General features: G+C 46.1%; 1 protein-coding gene across 1 annotated transcript in view; it reads right to left on the reverse strand.

Annotated features, from left to right (window-relative positions):
- Positions 1–4,503: 4,503 nt before the first annotated feature.
- ROM1 (retinal outer segment membrane protein 1) overlaps positions 4,504–16,033 on the reverse strand; it is a gene marked incomplete at its 5' end in the record, with an annotated part of 49,031 nt that continues 37,501 nt past the window's right edge. Inside the window, one exon of the mRNA XM_082269974.1 lies at positions 4,504–5,005. Within this exon, the coding sequence (XP_082126100.1) occupies positions 4,793–5,005 (213 nt within the window). The 3' untranslated portion in view covers positions 4,504–4,792. The remainder of the gene's footprint in view (positions 5,006–16,033) is intronic.

The following is a 16,033-nucleotide window of genomic DNA, read 5'->3' on the forward strand; positions in this document are numbered from 1 at the left end:
CATGAGAAGAGCAGTGCCATTTACCAAGGCTAAAATAATTCACGGACTCCACTGTAAGGAGATCTAGGAGTCAGAAAAAGACGCAAGTCAAGCAGGTACCTTGGAACATCACCGCCGACCGAAATTTGTATTTAGGGTAGACTGAAAGAATAAACTGAGCAGGCTTTGTTGTGTGTGTTATATATTTGTACCCAACTTGCAGTACTCTGTTATTGTGAGGCCTTTTGTCCCCAGCAGCCAGTATTTAATGTATTTAAATAGGAGTTGTAATGGCATTGAGCTCCTGTCTCCCGTATGCGCAGTGTCAATCTTCTGTAGCATTGCATATACTGAATATCATGTGTACCCCATGGGAATGTCAGTAGATGCAGTTATGCACCTCTATATCTAGTAATTTTGCCACCATTGAAGTAAACACCTTGTCAGATTGCAAAAGTATTCCCAAGTTGCAACACATAGCATCGGGTAGTGGCATTCAAGTCTAATTGTTAGTACAGTTTTAGGAAATGTGATCACTTCCTTTCTACGGGATGTATTTTGATTCAGCATCAGATGGAAGACTGGTTATAGGGAAGATGCTTTAAATTGCAGAATCACATTTCTTCAACGCTTAGGATTTTTTCTTTGTATAGAATCTGTCAAGATAGACATACTGAAGCTATCATTTCTGACTTGTTTTTGAAGGTACGTGTTTCCAGGCTGTCATTCTTTTTGTTGCACTTAAAGCTGTTATAAAGGTTTTTTTTTTTTGTTTTTTTTAATTAAAATAATAAACATGTTCTACTTACTTATTTGCTCTAAGGGACCCTGAACTTCCTCTTCTGGGGTTCCCCGCTGGCATTCTTAGCTCCTCATCTTCTGTGTGTGCCCCCCCCCCCCCCCCAGCAAGCTGCCTGCTATGGGGGGTATACCGACAGGGTCGCTCCAGAACCGAGCTTTGTGCGGACCTTATCCCTCTTCATACGATTTGATTGACCACAGCACTGAGCCAATTGCCCCCACTGCTTCCTCTGTGTCATGTGAGAAGAGGAACTCAGACCAGCGCTGCTGCAGACGGGCACAGCGCTGGATTGATATAGGACTCAAGTAATTATATAGGGAGATGAGGGGGCAATATGATTAATGGGACATTTTTGACTTTAATGCAAGGAATGCATTATGGTAAAAGATATCCTGCCTTAAAAACCACTTTAAGCTGGCTATACACTAGTGCAGCCTTTCTCGACCTTTTCAACACAGAGGAACCCTTGAAATAATGTTCTTATCTCAGGGAACCCCTGCTAAAAATGACTATATCTACAACCTAAAGCTAAAAAGATCAATGGTGTCAGTGGGAACTTACCTGAATGGCAGAAACTGCTCATTGCTCAAGGACCCCCTTACAACCTCTGGAGGAACCCTAGGGTTCCACAGAACCCTGGTTGAAAAACCCTGCACTAGTGTTATTTTTCTTCAAATGTTTTCATTTTAAGAAAGTTTATTAGATTTTCTAATGGCTGGTGGGGTCAAATGGACACCTGTTTTCAACCACAGTGACAAGAAAAGTCAAAGAAGCAGGATGGAAGATTGTTCACTATTCGAAATGGATTCAAACTGTTCTTCACTATTCAAAACGGATTTCTAATACTTCATGTCGTTTTTATTTGGGAAATTACATTCATTCCAAAATCAGATGTGGAAAGCAAGCGAAAATTTTAAGTACTTTTCAACAACATTTGTCCAGTCATCAAACTTTTGGTACAAACGATGATTCAAAAATCTGCTAGTGTATTGCAAGCTTTAGTTAGTAATTTAGTAACCTGGAACAATCCTGTGCATTTCATGTTTTCAGCATGCCTCATACGTACAGACTTGCCAGTGACTTTCCAAGCAGGAAAGAAAAGAATAACAGCTCTGAAAGCCGCACCTTTAAAATCAATTGAGTAATGGCAGTTTCAACATTTTTACCCTGACAGGATCCTTTTAGTCCTGGTTCACACCTATGCAGGTTGCAGTTGATGCTTATTCCAAGTGCATTTTTGCGTTTTTTCAATACGCATTTTTGATCAATTGAAGTCTCTGGAACCAAAAATACAATCTTCTGGTGCCTGACCCTTTCCATAAATTCACAGATGTGAATGTGACCCATAGGAAACCATGTTAACCACTTCTGGACTGGAAGGATTTGCCCCCTTAATGACCAGGCCATATTTTGCGATTTGGCACTGCGTTATTTTAACGGACAATTGTGCCATCATGCGATGCTGTACCCAAATAAAACTGATGTCCTTTTTTCCCCACAAATAGAGCTTTCTTTTGGTGGTATTTGATAACCTGTGCATTTTTTATTTTTTGCGCTATAAACAAAAAAACAACAAATCTGGGAAAAAAAAAACTATTTTTTTCACATTCTGCTATATAACATTCTCAAAAAAAATGTAAAAATCAACATTTTTTTAACATTTTCGGCCAATTTGTTTTCTTCTACATATTTTTGTTAAAAAAAAATAGCAAGTGTATTTTGATTGGTTTGCGCAAAAGTTATTGCGTCTACTAACTACGGTTAAGATTTGTCATTTTTATTTTTTTATTTTTTTTTTTTTTACTAGTAATGGCGGTGACCTGCGATTTTTTTTTTTTTTTTTTTGCAGGACTGCAACATCGCTGTGGACACATCGGACCCCTGACTGACACTTTTGGGGGGACCATTGACGTTACTACAGTAATCAGTGCTAAAAATATGCACTGTTACTGTAATAATGACACTGGCAGGGAAGGGGTTAACTCAGTAAGTGATCAAGGAGTCAAATGTGTACCTAGGCGCATGTTTCTAACTGTATGGGGGCGGGGCTTGTGAAATGATCACAGAGACCTGTGATCCTACGTAGAAGGATCACAGGAGCTTTGGGATCATTCCAGAGAGAACGGTCAGCTATGTTTACAACAGCTGACTGTTCTCTCTCAGCGGGGAGTGTTCGGGTTGTCGGGCGGCAATCGGAGCCGCTGGCCCCGTGCATCGGAGTCCCCGCTGATGAGCGTCAGCGGCGCGCACTTGCTTCTTAGCTGCAGGCATGCGCAGGAGGGGGCCACCCTGCCACAGTATAACTGCGGAGGGCGGTCGGGAAGCCGTTAAATGGACTGTAGTGTGTTTCTTCAAAACTGAAAACACGCTAAAAAATGCATAGGTGTGAATCAGGCCTTAAAGGTAATATATTTGCTGAATATAGTTTAATTTAATTCATGGGTTGTTTCTCATAGAAAGTCTAATATTCAAGCAAACGGAAAAGCCATAACAACCTACCTGGAATTCTATGCCATCCTCTTAGCTGCATTATAAACATGGCAGCTCTAATGTGATTGGTTGTGGTAGATTACACCTCTACCTTCTGCTCCAGTTTTTATTAATAGGGCCCTCTTTCTTTACAAAGGATATACTGGCCAAAATATTATTCTTTTTAACTTGTCTTCATTATTTATTTGTAAAGAGCCAGTCCTTTTTATGAAACTCAAATTGTCTCCTTTTTGCAATCATGTGGACTTTGTGTGCGGACTCCTTAAATAAATAATTTACAATACACAATCTTGTAGCTTTTCTTTATTTCAAGCTTGCATTCTATCATGCAAATGTCGCGTAGTAGTTTCCTTCTTTTGCAATGTATTTTTCTGTGTTAAATATGTTGGTCTTCATTATGTGTCACAATTACTTACACCTATAATCTGAAGGAAAGTACATACTTTGTTGCCCATAGTAATATACATAAAGGAAAAGTTCACTATGCCAAAATAGTAAAATAGTGTATTTTTTCAATGCAAAAACCTACAATATCAGAATAGTGGATTTACTTATAAACAATATAAGGAAAAATCGCATAAAATAATATTTTTTATTAATACACATTAAAAAACACCCAATATAAACCTACAGTGAGACCCACTTATTCCTACTACATGTTAAAACATCATGAAATTCCATTAGTAAATACGCTGTATACTGAAATATTGCTAATGTAATACATGACTATTATTGGTTTGATACATCCAAGATTTTAGTATATCCGCTGCAACGGGGTCCCATTGTTGGACTATATTGCGGGTTTTTACACTTTTTAAAATGGGTATCAATAAAGATTTTTCATATTTTGTGACGGTTTGTTTTCCTTACGTTGCTTATGAGCAAATTCCTTAACCTGATATTGCTAAAGCTAGTTTTGCTGCCACAGTAACCGGATTCTGTCTGTAATATTGCTAGTATGAATTAGAATTTGAAAGGGAGATTATGGTCATTGGGAGATGCAGGGATGCAGCCCCTTTCCTCAAGATTTCATAAATGGGGGAGATTTGTTGGAGATTTTGGACTAAAATGGGTGCACATAGAATCTGGTGAAGCTGTGCATAGTAGCCAATCAACTTCTAGGTTTTATTGTCAAAGCTTAATTGAACCGAAGCTGAAGTTAGAAGCTGATTGGTTACTATGCACAGCTTCACCAGATTCTGTGTACATTCGTTTTAGTAAATCTCCCCCCATTGTGTCTTATATGTGTATGTCCCTCCTCATAGTACAAGACATTGAATTGCAGCCTTTTCTTTATTTTCTCTCTGCGGGATCTACATTTTGGCAGCTACAGCTGGAAGAAGATTGCCTCTCATGAAATTACCCCACTCTCCTCATTTCACTGGCAGCTGCAGACACGAGCAGGACCTCAGGGTCTTCCATACAGAGGGCAGTATACAACAAGCAGCCTTGGACTACCTCTACAGACTATATACAATTAATCTCCAGACTGTGTCTCAGTCTCCCCAATCGGTGATGTGCTTAGCTAGAGCTAGCGGGGGCCTCTCCCCCCCCACCCCCGGCTTCCCCAGCACTGGACTTGAAGAGGGCTTTTGTTTTCTCTAGATTACTGCTAATGGTCTCCACTACACCCTGCTCCAGCAGGAATCCTTCGGAGTCGGTCTCAACGTCTTCAACACCAGTAATCTTGTCCATGGAAGTCTGGAGAAAACGCATGCTCACTAGAACCGAGGCCTGCAAAGAATGAAAAAATGACATGTTTATATATAACACCTAAAATTGGAAAAGGGGAAATCCATGTAAAATTGGAGATGTATGGCCAAGGCTATTTTGGCCCTACTTCTTCTATGGATCACAGGAGTGTAGTTAGTGCTGCACTCCTATGATCCGGTTTCAGCCGACAGGGGGCTAAACTCTGCTGTTGGCTGGCATCACTCCACAGGTGCTGGATCAAACCTGACTTTACAGTTGGGATTCACCCAGATACCTGGACCAGCAGCTGGCTCAGCCGCTCAGCGAGCTGCTGGGGGACTGAGCCAGCCACTGCCACACTCTCTACAGCCCAGTGCTCCAGTGAGCTGTGGAGAGACAGAGCTGGTGATTGACAGTCACCACTCTCTGCTCAGAGCGGAGGGGAGAACCGAGCATTCAGCGTTTTTTGATTGCTCAGTTCTTAGTGCAGAGGCAGCGGGGGGACAGATGCAGCATCGGATCAATGCTGCATCCACCTTGGTAAGTATTCTCAACCCAATATTGCTTTTTTAATGTCAGCATTTCATTTGTGTTCCATATATGTTCCACCATGCTTGATTACATTTGTATCAGCCCTCTAAAGAATAATCTATGGTGGATCGCTCTTTAGAGAGCATTTGACTGCTGCGTGGCCAAGGAATTATAAGAAATAGTGTTTTGGGGGACAGAAATGCTAAGAGAAAAAGATTTTAAAAATGCACCCTACAAAAGAAGATTAGAGGCATTGACATTGTACACTTTCAAATGTTTAGTTGTTTTTACTAGGTATTAGTGTGGTTCTATTCTCTGTCATTTACTTGCAATACCTTGTAAACATGGGCTCACATGTTGTGACTGCAGTTTGTAGTGTCATCTGATCGATTCTCTTCTTTCTATGTATTCATTTGCTTAGCTTGTCTCTTTTCACCAAAGGGACTGGCAACTTTTTGGGTCATTCAGCATCCAAACAACGCTTTGATATTTTTTTGTGTTGCATCACAAGTATAGGAATGCTAATGTGATAAAAACACATTTCCCTTCCTTGCTCTGCCTGATTTTTGCTGTTTCAGATCTAATTACTGTTAAAATGTCACCTGCAGAACACTAGATTGAGAGACCCAGGGATTGTGGGATATATAGTTTCTCTTACGTCCTCCGACAGTCGCCGCCTCTTCATATTCGTCACATATGGGGTATTAGACTTTGCTCCGAAGGAGTAGCTAGGCAACAGAATATGTTAACAATAAAGCTTTTAACATATCCCACCCTCAAGGGGTGGTCCCCTCAGTCAATACCCTCCTACTTCCTGCAACCATATCTCAGTTTTAATGTCTAGCTTGTCAGGAGTGGCTGGCTCTCTCTGTGCTGGGACTTTCTGTCCCAGACTCTTTCTTCTTTTTAAAATTTTGTTTGAGTTTTTCTCTCTACCTTTACTTAGCTGTTATTTTGTCAGCGTTAGTTAGTTCTTCGGATGAAGAGGATCATGCGGACTGGGTCTCGGGCTGATCCCCCTGGTCGCAGGTTGTGGGTCAGTGGCTTCCCAGTCTGCCATCGAGCGTTCAGCCAGGTAACGCTCCTGGCACAGTGAACGACCCATCCCTGTTCGGTGCAGGGATGATTGGTGAGGTGGCTACCTCACTGGACGCTGTGCGGTTTCTTAACCCCCCTTGTGTGCGTCTTGAATGCGACTCTCCCTGCCTCATGTGCAGCGGCTTGTTCGCCTGTGCGGGTCCCCCACGCCATGTGAGGTAAGTGTATTTATGTGGGGACCTGTCTGTCTGGGGGGGTGTCAGTCTGGGACTGTGTAACCTGCCTCTATTCACACTGCTTGTCTCCCTATCTCTCGGCTGCATGCTGTGGGCTGCAAGGGGGGGGGGGAGCTGTATGACACTGTGTGTGTCAGACTGGTCAGTGTGAGAAGCTGTGTGCTGTGGGGCATGTTTTTTTGGCATGTTTGGGCATATACAGCGATCGCTGCGGCGATCTGACATGTATTCTGATATTGGAATGTAATGTGTGTTTTAATGCACTGTGGAGCGGCGGTTTCGGCGCCAAACGACGCCATTTTGCCTACACTCGCTCCGGCCGCATGTTTTACATGCATGGCGGCCATTTTCTTGTAGCCTCCATAGGCTTACATAGAGCGCCCTGGCAGCATCACTTCCTCTTCCCAGGAACACCGATCGAGGCAGCAGCAGCGGCGAGGGTCTCCTCAGGTTTTATCCTTCTGTTCTTGCTATCCATTGCCTGTGTTCAGTTTGCATATTCCCTGTGGGGGTCTCATTGTGCTTGAGTGTGGTGCGGTGGGCTGCGCTTGCCGCGCTTGCTTAAAAGGGGCAGTTAACCCTTTGTTGTCTGGCATTACAGGGGCAATGGATTCTCAGGAGGGCAAATTTCCTACAGTATTGGTGGAAAGCCAGGGGACCGCTGTTTCCCCCCCAGGGGGGGATTTAGCCACTATTGTGGCTGGCCTTGCTGCTCAGGTGCAAATGCTGGTGGCTGCTCAATCTACTAAAAGGCCCAGAGTTGCTCTTTCCTCTGATTCTGAGGGTGAAGGTGATGGGGCTGTTATGGCGGGGGCCTCCTTATCGGGGTCCCGCTCCTCTCTTGATCTAGTGGGGTCTGAGGTGGAGGCTGAAGTTGAGGGGGTTGATAATTCTCCCCCTGGCTCGCCTGAAGAGCTTGCAATCATGGATGAGTTGATTGCTTCCATTAAGCAAACGCTGCGTTTGCAGGACGAAGTGTGTCCCCCCGCTGCCTTGGCGGCTTATGGGACGCAGAGGAAACGCAGGACGCCGCAGGTTTTTCCCTGCAATGATGATTTTCAGCGCGCTGTTAAGGATCAATGGCGCAATCTGCGCAAACCTTTTGCGGTACCAAGTAGATTCAAGCTGCGTTATCCTTTTTCGCCTTCCACTGATGAAAGGTGGTGTGTGCCCCCCCCAGTGGATCACGCAATTGCGGTTTTGAACAAAGCCACTGCGATTCCTGCAGAGGATTCCCCTGTTTTCCGTGATGCCACGGATAGGAGACTGGAGTCTCTTGCCCGTCATACTTATTCTGTTACGGGTTCTATGCTTAAGGCTCTGTTTGCTTCTCTCATGGCAGCCCAGGCGATCGCAAGTTGGACGCAGATGCTTAGGCGCGTCCTAGTGGCCGACTCGGCCTCGCCGGCGACCCTGGATATGGTGGATCAAATCCACCAGGGTGTCATGTATCTGTGTGATGCGGACCTGGACCTGGTTCCGTTGGCTGCACGTGTGCACAGCGTGGCGGTGTTGTCTCGCCGCCTGGTTTGGTTAAAATGTTGGTCGGTGGACCAATCTTCACGTAAGACCTTAGCCAATCTACCTTATGATGGGTCTCGCCTTTTTGGGGAGTCCCTGGATGTGTTGATTAAGGGGATCACCGGGGGTAAGAGCACTCTCTTGCCCCATTTCCCCAAGGCTAAGGGGGCTTCTGGGAAGAAGCATGCTAATTTTCGGCCCCCTCAGGGGTCCTTTCGTGCCTTTCGGCCGCACTACAAGGGCAAACCGTTCAAAGGTCAAGGCTCTGAGAAGAAGCCCTGGTCTGGTAAACAGAAGTCCGGCCAATCCGGATCTGCAGCCCATAACAGTTCGGCCTGAAGGGGCGCCCTCACCCAGTTTTGGGGTGGGGGGACGCTTGCTCGGTTTTCTTCAGCCCTGGTTGGCCCGTGTGCGGGACAGATGGGTTCAGGAAATCGTTCGATCTGGTTACAAGATCGAGTTTCTCTCTCGGCCGGAGAGCAGATTTTTTCCCTCAAATCTTCAACTGTCTCCAGAGCGCTTGCGGGACCTGCACCTGGCGGTGCGGGACCTGAGGGCTCAGGGAGTAGTGGTTCCGGTGCCTCATCGGGACAGGTTTCGGGGGTTTTATTCCAATCTGTTCACCGTGCCCAGAAAGGAGGGCAAGGTTCGTCCGATTCTGGACTTGAAGGCTCTGAACCGCTCTGTGCGGGTTCGCAAGTTCCGCATGGAATCCCTGCGGTCGGTGGTGGCTGCCCTGGTTCCGGGGGAATTCATGGCCTCCATCGATTTGAAGGATGCGTACCTTCACATCCCCATATTCGAGGGTCATCAGAGATACCTTCGATTTGCCATTGCGGAGGATCACTACCAGTTCGTGGCGTTGCCCTTTGGTCTCGCCTCGGCTCCGCGGGTCTTCACCAAGGTGCTTGCACCGGTTCTGGCATTATTGAGGGCCCAGGGCGTTTCTGTCCTTGGGTATCTGGACGACATTCTGGTTCGGTCTGCGACCAGCCAGGGTCTGGAGAAGGACCTGTCTGTCACGATGCAAACTCTGCAGGAGTTTGGTTGGACGATAAATTTTCCAAAGTCGACACTGAGTCCGTCGGTTCGTCTCCCCTATCTGGGAATGATTCTGGACTCGGTGCAGGCGAAGGTCTTCCTGCCGAAAGACAAACTCAGGACTCTCCGGGAGGAAGTCAGGTCCCTCAGGGACGTTCCGCACTCGTCTCTGCGGACGTGTATGAGATGTCTGGGATTGATGGTCTCGGCCTTCGAGGCGATTCCATTCGCCCAGTTTCACACGCGGGGTCTCCAAGCGGAGATCCTGTCCAGGTGGGATGGGCGACCTCAATCTCTGGATCTTCAAATCTCGTTGAGTCATCGCACCAGAGGAAACCTTCTGTGGTGGCTCCAGTCCCCGTTGGTGTCCGGGGGCAAGTCGTTTCGTCCGATCTCGTGGACGGTAATCACCACGGATGCCAGCCTGTCGGGCTGGGGTGGAGTTCTGGGCGTTCTGTCCGCCCAGGGGACTTGGTCGGAGGGGGAGTCTTCCCTTCCGATCAACATTCTGGAATTGCGTGCGATAAGTCTCTGTCTTCATCGCTGGACGGACCGGCTGCAGGGTTGCCCGGTTCGGGTGCAGACGGACAATGCCACGGCGGTGGCCTACATCAACCACCAAGGGGGCACCAGGAGTGCCCGAGCGGCTCGAGAAGTGGCCGACATTCTGTCTTGGGCCGAGACTCATGTCCCGGCGATAACGGCGGTTCACATTCCGGGAGTGGAGAACTGGCAGGCGGACTATCTGAGTCGCCAGACCCTGGATCAGGGGGAATGGTCTCTCCACCCGGCTGTCTTCCAGATGTTGTGCGCGAAGTGGGGTCTTCCAGATGTGGACCTGTTCGCGTCTCGTCTCAACAACAAGGTGAAGAGGTTCGTGGCAAGGACGCGCGACCCTCGGGCAGACGCGTCGGACGCGTTAGTGGCCCCGTGGCATCAGTACAGGCTGATGTACGCGTTTCCACCGATTCAGTTGCTGTCCAGGTTCCTTCGCAGGTTACACTCGGAACGCAGCACGGTGATTCTTGTGGCACCGGACTGGTCTCGCAGGTCCTGGTACGCAGACCTCGTGAATCTGGCGGTCGACGCCCCGTGGCGTCTGCCTCTTCGAGACGATCTACTGTCTCAAGGACCGATATACCATCCTGCTTTACAGTCGCTGGCTTTGACGGCCTGGCTGTTGAGACCGAGGTCCTGAAGGAGAGGGGTCTCTCTCCAGAGGTCGTTCATACTTTAATCAACGCGAGGAAGTCTTCCTCAGGGAAGGTTTATTACCGTACTTGGAAGGCCTATTTTGCCTGGTGTGAGTCCAGGGGGTTTTCACCCCGCACGTACTCGGTTTCCCGTGTGCTGTCTTTCCTTCAAACGGGTGTTGATCAGCGTTTGGCGCTGGCTACGATAAAGGGTCAGGTGTCTGCTCTGGCCGTTCTGTTTCAACGTCCCGTGGCTTCCAACTCCTTGGTTGGCACCTTTGTTCAGGGTGTGCGGCATCTGGTCCCCCCTAGGTGGGATCCTCTGCCCCCTTGGGACTTGAATCTCGTTCTATCTGTATTACAACGTGCTCCTTTTGAACAGATCAGGGAGATCTCGTTGTCTATGTTGTCCAAAAAGGTCGCCTTTTTGGTGGCGATCACTTCGGCTCGCAGAGTGTCGGAGCTGGCGGCTTTGTCCTGCAAGTCTCCGTACCTGGTTATTCATTTGGATAAGGTGGTCTTGCGACCTAATCCTTCGTTTCTTCCGAAACGAGTTTCGGAATTCCATCTTAATGAGGATATTGTCTTGCCTTCGTTGTGCGCGAAGCCTAAACATCCGAAGGAGGTGAGATTGCACTCTCTGGATGTTGTTCGGGCGATAAGGGTTTACCTTAAATCGACTGAGTCTTTTCGAAAGACGGACTCCTTGTTTGTTCTTCCAGAGGGTCCTCGGAAGGGCATGGCGGCTTCGGCCTCTACCATCGCCAAATGGATCAGGCAGACCATTGAACAGGCCTATGCTTTGCAGGGGAAGGTTCCCCCTGTGCCTGTGAAGGCGCACTCTACTAGATCTCTGAGTACGTCTTGGGCCTGTCGTCATGGGGCTTCTGTAGCCCAGGTGTGTAAGGCGGCGACCTGGTCGACCGTGCACACTTTCACAAAATTCTACAAAGTAGATGTTCAGGCATCAGTGGATGCTTCCTTTGGCCGCAAGGTTCTTAGTGCGGCTGTTCCCTAGGGTCCCTTGTTGGGGACTCCTGGCTGTTGGGATAAGTTTTATATCCCCTGGTTTTTTGTCTTTTCCTGGGTTGTTGCTCCTGTTGAGCACTTGTTTTTTGCTGTTGCCCAGCTGGTTTCCTTCCTTTTGGTAAGGTTCCTTTCCTTGATGCGGAGACTGCGTTGCCTTTCGGCGCGGATGCGTTTCCCACCCCTCATGTTTGCACTGCTTTGGGACGTCCCCATATGTGACGAATATGAAGAGGCGGCGACTGTCGGAGGACGTAAGAGAAAACGGAATTTTTGTAAAATCTTACCTGTAAAATTCCTTTCTCTGAGTCCTCCGACAGTCGCCGCCCCCGCCCCTCTTTTGGGGTTTGGTTGTATACTCTACTGCTATTCCACTAAAACTGAGATATGGTTGCAGGAAGTAGGAGGGTATTGACTGAGGGGACCACCCCTTGAGGGTGGGATATGTTAAAAGCTTTATTGTTAACATATTCTGTTGCCTAGCTACTCCTTCGGAGCAAAGTCTAATACCCCATATGTGACGAATATGAAGAGGCGGCGACTGTCGGAGGACTCAGAGAAAGGAATTTTACAGGTAAGATTTTACAAAAATTCCGTTTTCTTCACAGGAAGTGTCTTTTCAGACTACAGACAGAGTTCATGCATTAACCTGTGCAGTGCTATGCTGCATGTCTTATGTTTTAACACAAAGAGAAATTGCTGACAAAGGAATGAAAAGATTTACTCTAAGCTGTTTGTACAGGTCAACTAATGACACCCTGAAACTACATGATAAATGCACATCTTATGTGGTTAAAAAAAAAACACAAGGTGCAGATAGGAAAGTTTTTTTATTCCTTTAATAATATTTACCAATCTGGCGCCAAAATTTTATGTATCTGCCATACTTTCAGGTGCATTTTGGTTTCACCTCTCAGCCAATCCATCACTACTGTATCATGTAGTGACATAGCACCCAGCAGGTGGAGCTAAAGCACCCAGAAGTACACTACATTACCAAAAGTATTGGGACGCCTGCCTTTACATGCACATGAACTTTAATGGCATCCCAGTCTTCGTCTGTAGGGTTCAATATTGAGATGGCTCAACCTTTGCAGCTATAATAGCTTCAACACTCCTGGGAAAGCTGTCCACAAGGTTTAGGACTGTGTCTATGGGTATGTTTGACCATTCTTCCAGAAGCGCATTTGTAAGGTCAGGCACTGATGTAGGTCTCGCAGTCTCTGCTCTAATTCATCCCAGAAGTTTTCTATCAGGTTGAGGTCAGGACTCTGTCCAGGGCAGTCAGGTTCCTCCACCCAAACTTGCTCATCCATGTCTTTATGGACCTTGTTTTGTGCACTGGTCCACATAATTTGGTGGAGGGGGGATTATGGTGTGGGGTTGTTTTTCAGGGGTTGGGCTCCAGTGAAGGGAACGCTTAAGGTGTCAGCATACCAAGACATTTTGTGGGAACAGACCAACCCCCAGATGACATCACGTATGACGAAACATGTAGGGCGTGGTCTACGGCGATGAGGCTATCACACTGCTCGATTCTGGTTGAAGGTTTGCCAGTATTCCTTCAGAAGCTGGGTTAGTGGAGTGAAGCCCGCAGGAACGCCACAACAACATCACTCCTTGTATGCCTGCTTATGTCCAGTTTGCTGTAAGTGCAATTGATCTCTTTTGAATATATGTTATATCTTTTAATACACTATGGGAGCATCTTCTCTTTTCCATGATCCATGAATGTGAGGATTACTAACCACCTTTAGAGTTCATGGATGGAGGTCTGTTTTCTTATTTCATTTTATTACCTACTATCTAATGATCCATCTGAGGTATTGGAGGACAGATGACCATTCCTTATGGATAGATGTTGTACCTGGGTTGACCACCTATAATTTAATGGTCTATTTGATCTGGTAAGGAGATTACCTTATCACATAGGATGTGAAGTTTCCTTCCTGGTTTTCTAGTCACCCTTTCCTAATATCCATCTGTGGTTCCTTTGAGATCGGTGGTGTCATCTACCTCTTTTTTTTTTTTTTTTTTGGATCTAATCACTTTTTATGGACGTTTTAAGAACTTGATTATTTATTATCCTTATTTATCAACATTAATAAAATCACCTTCATTATTATGTTAAACTAATGTTCCTTTTTATTGTCATTAGTGCTACACTATTTGTTTATTTTGTGGGAACAGTTTGGGGATGACCCCTTCCTGTTCCAACATGACTGTGCACCAGTGCACAAAGCAAGGTCCATAAAGACATCGATGAGCGAGTTTGGGGTGGAGGAACTTGACTGGCCTGCACAGAGTCCTGACCTAAACCCGGTAGAACACCTTTGGGATAAACTGGAGTGGATACTACAAGCCAGGTCTTCTTAGCCACATCAGTGTCTAACCTCACAAATGCACTTCTGGGAGAATGGTCAAAATTTTCCCATAGACACACTCCTAAATCTTAGGGAAAGCCTTCCCAGAAGAGTTTAAGATGTTATAGCTGCAAACGGTGGGCCAACTCAATATTGAACCCTATGGACTAAGACTGGGATGCCATTAAAGTTCATGTGCATGTAAAGGCAGGCATCCCAATACTTTTTAGAATATAGTGTATGTTGAATGCTGAAGATTGTTTGGGTGCCATAGTTCTGCAAGAAAGTGAGGTATCTTAAGGCCCGTACACACGTGCAGATTGTCGGCCGAATCTTTTCGTCTTGTTAGTATGATGCTTCTGACAGCCGACAGCGCACTTTCGGCCGAAAAGAATCTGTCGTGCAAGCATTAAAATTTTTGTATGCCGACACCAGAGCGGTCGATTGTTCGCCAGTCAATACAGAATTCAATACAGACAGCAGATTTGCAAGACTGGGCATGCTCAGAGAAGAAAAAACACAGGGAAAGTTAACCATCACATGACATCACTTCTGCAGTCGGCTGTAGTCGGCGGACAAAATTCTTGTGCAGTCTTTTGCACTTTTCAACAGACACGACAGCCCGGGGACAAAAGACGGCCGATCGTTCGGCCGATGATCTGCACGTGTGTATGGGGCATTAGCCGGCTGGACCAGTAAGTATCTTTTATCAAAGTGATAGTAAACCTTTTCATATGCCCACTGAAGTGATTGCATTCCTCTCTTTTCTACAGCTGTTCAAAGTGCACAGTTTACACCACATCTCTGAGCTTCAGGGGGAAATCCAAGGTCACATACTGCACAGCACAAAGCTTAGTGTAATCTGAGACCTGAGTGAAGGGAATAGACACCCCTCCCTTCTACACAGTTTCACTGGAAACATACACATCTGAGGCTGTCAATCACTTCTGCGCTAGGGGGGAGGTAGGGCGGGCTGTCATCATGGATTGTCTGATGTCAAGGAAAACTGTCAGAAAGTGACTCATGGAGATAGCAGAAGAAAGGCAGAGCAGACACTCTCATTTAAAAAATGAAATATGATGAAGCTGCCGGTAGGTATATATTGTGCTAGCACTTACAGATGCATGTATATACCTGGAGCAGGTTTCACTGTCGTTATAGAAAGAGTAAGTTAAACACTGATCCTAATAAGAGTGCTGTTTATAATTTTAAACAAGCTTCATGTAGAGCTGAAATCTGCTAGTAGCTTGCTTAAACTGATAGTCAGCAATTCCACTAAAATCTATCATTAACCTCCCCATTAACCTCCTTATAGTGGAGCTGAAACGTGTATTAAAGGCTTCAACAAAGCTGCTCAAAGTGTGCTGAAAGCTTTGCACAGGCACTGCTCGTATACAAGCTGTATCCCATAGCCTTAAGAGCCGGTTCACACTACTCAAGTCGCCCCAAGTCTCTTGTCATTACAAATTCAATGTAAATGAATAAGAGCCATCTTAATATGCACTACTGAAGTCGCTCCAACTTCAGAAAAGGTTCCTGTACTACTTCAAGGCGACCTCTATCCGACTTGTGCACATAGACTTCAATGGGAGTCGCCTCTAAGTCAGATCCTTATTTATTTTCAAGCGACTGTGATCAGACTTTCCAGGAAGAAGAAAAAGATTCCCCAGGCATTCCCCACAGACAAAGTCGCCTATCATTTAAGTCTCTTCAAAGTCTCTTCAAAGTCGCGCTAAAGTCGGCGCTAAAAAGTCGCTCCTTCATGGGGTGACTTTGAGTCTGAGTAGTGTGAACCGGCTCTAAGGCAATATAAAACCCAAAAGAAAATATTTATTATCCGGAAAGAAAAAAAAAAACAGTTGCTGTAACTGCTTACAGAGTGTTAGCTGGAGTTTTACTTTAATTTGTTTAGTGTATTTAAATCTACTAGTGCATCTAATACTCTGCTCCCCAAACTGACAATGCTGCTGTCCAAAGGTGTTTCTGTTTCTCCTTCATCCAGAGTGTAGACACTCTAATAGGGGAGGTATGTTACTGGCCAGATCACCAGATGAAAACTGATGGAAGAAAGCCGAATGCAGCCACCGCATCCTTCCAACCTGTTGTAATGCCTCCCTTGAG

Source organism: Pelophylax lessonae, assembly GCF_965119305.1.
Source record: "Pelophylax lessonae genome assembly, chromosome: 10".
Lineage (NCBI taxonomy): Eukaryota > Metazoa > Chordata > Amphibia > Anura > Ranidae > Pelophylax > Pelophylax lessonae.